Source organism: Belonocnema kinseyi, chromosome 8 (genome assembly GCF_010883055.1).
Source record: "Belonocnema kinseyi isolate 2016_QV_RU_SX_M_011 chromosome 8, B_treatae_v1, whole genome shotgun sequence".
Classification (NCBI taxonomy): Eukaryota; Metazoa; Arthropoda; class Insecta; order Hymenoptera; family Cynipidae; genus Belonocnema; species Belonocnema kinseyi.
In genome coordinates, this window is record NC_046664.1 from 130,340,219 (window position 1) to 130,347,594 (window position 7,376).

The 7,376-nt window shown below is 33.4% G+C and overlaps 1 protein-coding gene across 4 annotated transcripts in view; it reads left to right on the forward strand.

Annotated features, from left to right (window-relative positions):
- The window catches only part of LOC117177741 (KICSTOR complex protein C12orf66 homolog), a 68,844-nt gene extending 62,635 nt beyond the window's left edge, over positions 1-6,209 (forward strand). For 2 of the 4 annotated variants that reach the window (XM_033368640.1, XM_033368641.1), the window contains exons 6-10: positions 3,205-3,343; positions 4,518-4,711; positions 4,792-4,942; positions 5,567-5,683; positions 5,811-5,981. In XM_033368640.1, the coding sequence (XP_033224531.1) occupies positions 3,205-3,343; positions 4,518-4,711; positions 4,792-4,942; positions 5,567-5,683; positions 5,811-5,981 (772 nt within the window). Of the gene's footprint in view, positions 1-3,204; positions 3,344-4,517; positions 4,712-4,791; positions 4,943-5,566; positions 5,684-5,810 lie in introns of all 4 variants that reach the window. The other 2 variants (XM_033368642.1, XM_033368643.1) reach the window with 1 other exon arrangement.
- The last annotated feature ends 1,167 nt before the right edge of the window (positions 6,210-7,376 follow it).

Consider the following 7,376-nt stretch of genomic DNA (forward strand, 5'->3'; position numbering starts at 1 on the left):
TTTCTGAGGTCGGATTCGGATTCAGCGCAGCAAAAACCTTCGGGTATACTAGGTCTGTTCTCTGGTTCCGGACCTTTGTCAAATTTTGTCGGCCTGTGTTATTGAGTCTTTAGTTTTGAACTTTTTCTGTTATTCTTCGCTACTTCGTCGAAAGTTATTCCGCTCTGATAAATTTAAAAAAATATTGTTTGGAATTCTTTCCAATCCTGAGTTTCCTTCGACTGCATTCGAAACTAGTCCAGAGCTGCGCTTCAAATATGAGCCCGAACGGTCCTCGACATGAAATTCTCGGGCCATTTGTGTAACTTCGCCATTTGATTGACGCTATCGATTCACTCTGGTGCTCTTGTGTCACCTTTCTCTCCATCGAAGACTTCAAAGGCTTTAGTCAAATCCGACATAAAGTGGAAGAAAACTTCACGTGTATTTTATTTTCAGAGCTCGTTTCTTAAATGAGCTCGCGCAATGCCAATCTTCTTATTACACTTTCAAACGCCTCATCTCGACAAAGATTTGCCTGAAAATTGTAGCCATCATCACACCACATGCTTCTGCTCCAAAACCTTCCAAATAGTTCAACTCTTGATCAATTCCTTACCGCTCGAAATTATCGGAATTTGCTTGCTGTCTGAAATTTCTCTGATCTTCGAAGCTTCGTTAATTTTCGAAATAACCTCATTATCGTGAGATTCCTGACTTGGCTCCTACTATGTTAGTGTTTTTTTTTCTCTTTGTAACGCTTCGTCATGCATGTCCGGCTGCATCAGGTTTACTGTAGCATCAGCAGGTACCAAAGATAACAATGAGGATCGACTTGTCTGTAAACATATAATGGAGCTATGCTATGTCCTATGTTATCACATGAAACTCATGGACGCATTTGCCTTCGTCCATTGGATTTTTATACATTGTACGCCATTTTTACATTACGCATCTTTTTCCCCTTAGATAAAAAGTTGTTTCTTTTTTAGTTTTATATTTAAACTTAAAAACGGCCGTTTTTGGAAAAATCGAATGTAATTTGTTTTCACTTTAACTCGTATTGAGTCAGTAAGTTTGTAGATTTTAAAAAAATTGAATCTTCAGTGAATGTGGCTCGGAATGTCCTTTGAATAACAGAGCAAACGAAATTAAAAAATAGTGACCATAGGAAGAATTTAATCTTCCAGATGTACAATAGGAGCGTACACCTAGTCATCTTCATGTAGATTCCCAAAAATATTTGTTAGTCCTGCGTGATTTTCGAACAATTTCCACTGATGTTGAGGCAAGCCATTTCATGGTTAATTAGAAAAAGTATATGGGTAGTTATAAAAATTCTCTCACTGGAAATATTAAATATAACATTTTTAGAGAAGAATTAAAATAAAAAGTTATCATTTGAATAAAATCCTCGCGTGGCTCGAATTGTTTCCCATATTTATCACTGTGAGCCGTGGTGAAAAACATTTTTACAATAGTATATTATGCACCTACGGTATGGCCTACAGCTCGGACTAGAAACATACACAAGTCGAAAAAATCCCTCTTTCTCTTGGCGCATACGATATTTTCTGTGTCAAATGGATGATTTCAAACATTTCTCGAAATACAGTATTGATTTTTACGCATATTGATTTCGAATAAAGAAAGCTTGATTTTTAGTAATTTTAAGGGTAATTTATGGTAACTTACCATAAATTGCCCAAAATTCAATTTAAAAAGTCTATAAATTTTCAAAGATTTATGTAAATTGTCGGTCATTTATAATAATTTTACAGGAAAATATGGTAACTTACCATGAATTACCCAAAGTTAAATTTTAAACATTTTTATACATTTCCTGAAATGTATGAAATTCGTTGGTGATTTATAGTAATATTACAAGTAACTTATGGTAACTTACCATAAATTGCCAAAAATTCAATAAAAAAATGTTTACAAATTTCCGAAAATTTAAGGAAATGTTTGGTCATTTATGGTCATTTTGCAGGTAAATATGTTAAATTACCTTAAATTGTCCAAAATTCAATTTTAAACCTTTTTGTAAATTTCCGGAAATTTATGACATTTTTGGTAATTCGTGGTAATATTGCAGGTAATTCATGGAAACTTAATATTATATATGGTAACTTTCCATAAATGATCGAAACCTTGTATTATCTGCAACAAAAATTTCCTTACATTTCTTACGGTGCGTGTGTGTGTGTATGTGCGTGTGTGATGGGAGGCCAATATTTACATTACGCTACTGAATGGCCTCTCCTGAATTCATAACTCATGAACTTTATAATTCATGAGAGGTCCTTCAGTAGCGTAATGTAAATATTGGCCCCCATTATGAATTAATATTATCCTTTTTAAATTCTCAAATATTCTGAACTACTTCAACCTCTTCAATTCGATGATATTGTGCTTCTTCAAGATTTTGATTATTAATTTTGCCTCTGCAATATATTTTTCCGTAATTTTTACTGTGATCGAACACTCGATTGAATATGAAACCGGTGATTTTCAGAACGTAAATATTTTCTTGCATATTTCCCTTACACTTTTTGGTTTCGGGTTTTTCTAAAGTTGGATGCTAATGTTTAGCTTTGCAAAATTATTTAATCTGTAAAGTAATAGGGAACCAATGTAAAGCCGTCTATAGATAAAAGTATGTCGCTTCCCTAATACTTACTTTGAGAACAAAATTTTTCAAAATGAATGAGTTTAAAACAAAATAACAGAACAAAGTTGATTCATGAAGCTTATTAACGCCACAAACTCAGTTTAGGACCATTTGTACGCAGTCCAATTCGGATACAGAATTTCCATAATAAAAAAAAAACTATCTTAGATTTTCTTTTTTTCCTTTTGTGTGTGTAATAAGTTGCGTAATTGAGACGAAAAATCTATGAGATGAATGCTTTTCTTTTGAGAGCTGGAAGCGGAGTTCCTCAAAGGAGCGGTGTCAGTAAGACCTGTTTTTAGTCCCTTGAAGATTCCTATTTCTTTTCGTGCTTGTACTAGCCTGTCAATGAAATTAAACGTAAAAAATATTTATTTTTTGTTTTTATTTTACGAATTTCCTTCAAAGTTATTCAGTGTCTGGAAGAAAAATTCCTGTGAAGTTTTCGATCATAAAAAATAGAATATTTTCTGAGGACACTATCGTACATTCCTCAAAAATATGAAATGCTATTTAAATTTATTAAAAATATGTTATCTAACCTAATTCAGATTGGAATGCGAAATACTATTACAACTGATTAAAGCTCACGTTGAAATTCAAAACTGGAAGTTTCTTCCTTCGTTGATGGCACTTTATGGTGCTCAGGCTCGAATGGCGGCTTGGGAGCGCACTTTGCAAAATAAAGAGGTCAGTACGTAATCGCAAGATCTTAATTATTCATCTGTTATATGAAGTTTCTTAAAATTCTTAATTAAATTACGATATTAGAATGGGTTCAAAAGCTGATTTAACTTTAAATTATATTTGCATTGGGTTTCTTGTAAAATTATGTTACTATGTGGAAGGAAAATGTCCCAGTAATCGTGTTGGTAAAAATATACGTGAAACTTGCTTATGATGTAAAGTAACATTTATTGATAACACTGATTTACATTTAGCATTTTATACTATGAAATAGAATTTCAATTAACCTTGCAGCAGGCGCGCTGTCGTAAAATTTGCGACAATTGCCCAAATACTTTTCCCCTACACGAACCATTTATTATTATGCGCTGAGCTTTCACCTATTCCAAGATCAGCCTCTTTCTGAATTCCAGGCAGACGATTTTGCACAGAATTTTTTGTTATATGCGTCTTTATGTGTAAGTATATTACGTATCCTGTACTAGTTTATCTGATTTTCCTCATTTATATCGTTCCACAGTGGAGCCGAATCGCGAAAGGCTGGCCAAAAGTATAAAATGGACCAGATTATGTTATTCGGGGGGTTTTCCTGTAGCTGAATACGAATATGGGGTTTTGTAAAGGTGGCGCTTGTGACTATTTTTTATTTGAAAATTTTACGGCTGTTGTACATGACGACATTTTATAATTGTTTTGTTAAAAGTGATAGGGGTGAATTTCAAGGGGTTGTCGAATATTATGAATGGTTTGGGAACCAAATATAATCTTTTGAAGGTGAATGTGTGACTACTTTCAAATAAAAATGTTATGGCTGTTTTACATGGACACACTTTGGAATTGTTTCGTTAAAAGTGATAGGGTTGAATTTGAGGGGTTGTTCAATATTATTGATAGGCTTAGAACATAATCTGGGGTTTTAAGAAGATGAACCGGGGCTTCTGTTTTCAGTTAAAAAATGTTGTGGCTGTTTTACATGAAAACACTTTGGAATTCTTTCTTTAACTTGGATAAACCCGAATGACGTAAAATTTATTACAAGCGTTCGCGTAAGAGAAATTACAGGGCGCGCCCGCTGTAAGATTAATTCCAATTTGATAAAAAGGAAAGGAAAGTTGTGGCATGATTACTGGAATATGTACCTTGATTCCCTATTAAAATTTTTGTTGTATTTCCGAAGTCCTGGAAACTTGGTTTTGGAGCGACTTTCCTAAAAGCTAATCAGCAACCGGTATTGTATCAGTGGTTGCTGAAACTGAGGAGTGCCGTCTTATCGAAATGTTCACTATATTTTCATACAACTCTGAGTCAGCAGGCAAGTCCTGGGGAGATGAGAAGCATCATGAGCAGGCAGAACGTTGACTACTATCATAAGTAAGACCACAAAGCTTTCGCTAAAATTAAAAAAATAATTGCATTTGATTGGTTATCAATGAAAAGAACTTTTTTCATAGACTGCAGAGTTTTCAGAGAAAGTGCGACGTTTTGGCTGTTGTAATTGTTTTCGATTCGAGGGGTACTCAAGATTCTGGGCCTGGTTATAAACATCCTAAGAGGGAACCGACTGGCGGAGAGGATTTTTTGCATGTTGTTAGTTGCCCTAGTGTAAGTATTAAAGATGGATAATGATAATAGAAAATTTTGAAAATATGAGTAAGAATTTCTTTATAGGTCTTACGGTTTGCACTAAATTAAAATAATAAAAAAGAAATTACTGGAATGTTCGTTTATTAATATTCTGACGTTTCGTCTTTTACTGCGTGCCTTTTTCAGCATATTAATGTCAGAATATCAATAAACATCCTTTCCAGTCATTTCGTTTTTATTCTTTTAATTTAATGAAGAACGCAAGATCTACACAAAAATTCTTAACCATATTTACATTGACGGTGCATGAAAGGATTGATTTGATTTTTATCAAATATATTTATTAACTTTTCCAAATCTGGAAATACACTGGGACCTCACAAATTTCAAACAAAGAGGGTACTTTTAAGATTGGTTATCCACATGCATGTGCAGCACGGTTGTTTAGTTTTTGTTTCACGACAACAAATATTATTTCAAGATTACATACCGGTCGAAAATAGTACAGTGGGTTGATGTTTAACAGAGAAATTCAGTGTATTCATTTTCATAGCCAGTTTATAACTTTATGCATTACCATTTAGAACTTAAATGTAGAGAAAACACTTATTGCTTGACGAATAACAATGCATGGTCTTTTAGATGTTTCTACAGAAGCCATTGGCTCATTGGGATAATATTCGGGAAGGTATAGAAGACCATTCTGCTGATCTCATTGCTATGGATAAAATAATATACCTCAAAGGACACAATCAAAAGGTAAACATAAATAAAATATAGCAGTGCCAGTTGAATCTTAACGTGATTTCATTTATGTATTTAAAAAGTGGTAGCTCTTTCATTCAACGTGGTATTCAAAATAACGTTAACGTCATTCACTTTTCAGGAATCCTATATTTACGCCATGTACAATATAGATACAAGAATGACTTTAGTCACGGTATTCGAGAGTGGAAAGCAGAAAGATAAAGGGCCTCACGTAACGACGTTTATGACAGAATTATGTGTGCAGATGAGGTGTAACAAAGTTTACGAGAGTCTAAAGCTTTTAAAATGATGGAATATTTTCCTTTTAAAACGTAAATATCAAAAAGAATATTTATTCAAAATTGTCGAGCCAGAAACAAATTTTTGACAATAAAAAGGATATGGATCTTTAAAAAATATAATTAACATAATTATGTGCATACAAGCGATTGTACACGACATTACACTTAAGCAAATTAATGTAGTTTGTCAAGTGAAATTACCTTTCATGTAATAAATTCCTACTTTTGTGTACAAATTTTCGTTAATTCTTATTGATAGATTAGTACTATCGAAGCGCAAAATTTCCACAAAATTACGCGTCCAAATTTCCAGTTCTTTTTCAGGGTTTCCAAAACAATTTTAAAAAAATGCATTCAAATAAATATAATAAGTAGTTGGAAACTGCAATATTCTACTTTTATAATATTTCGCAAATCTGGCTTCTCATATATACACTGGGAATCTCATTAAAATATCTCCCATCTACGTTGTTCCTAGAACGGATGGCCTCAGAATATGGCGAATGTTTTGTTCGCTCTAAGTGACGCTCTAAGTAACATATATGAAACCGCATTTAAATCAGATTTCTAGAAAATGGGATTACCGTTTCGAATGAGATTTGGTTTGAATACTCAGAAAACTGTCCTCTTTAATGTACATCTGCAGAGAAGATAAACAATTTTTTGTTTTGTAAATATACACATAGAAGGGTATATCTTTGTATTCCTTATGTATCAGCCGTAACGCACAGTTCTTAATAATGACTAAGCTTAAACTAAAGTACTTAAATACAAACAATATACCACAAACCGCAAGCTCACAAACTCCAGGCTCACAAAAGCCAGCCCAACATATCCCAAACCTAAATATCCCAAGACCAAAAATTCCAAGCGGACAAATCCCAAGCCTACTAAACCTAATTTCATAAAACCTAATTCCACAAAATATCTAGCCTAAAAACCCTTATCCCACAGAAACTAATTTAACAATTTCCGAGCTCACATATCCCAAGCCTGATCCAAGGCTGATACGTAAGGAATAAAAATATATGCGCTTCTATAAATATTTTTACAAAATACATTTTTTCTTGTTCTCTGCAGGTGTAGGTTAAAGAGAACAGTCTTCTGAGTATTTAAACCAAAAAATCTTTCGGATCCGTAAATATTTGTGGCGGCTAGCGAATTTCGACCATTTTTCCCCCACTGTGCGGCGTAGTACGGCAAAAACGTCTGTGGGGAAAACAAATTTAGGTTGGTATTTTGGTTGAAATCGATATTTGGCCCTCGCTCATCGGCATCAAAGTTTCAATATTAGAACAAGTTTCTATATGTCAAAAAACTAGAGCGAATTGTTTTTAAATAAAGTTTTTGTTAGCATAAAATAATATAAAATTAAAAATTAATTTTTTGTATTTTAGATTTGT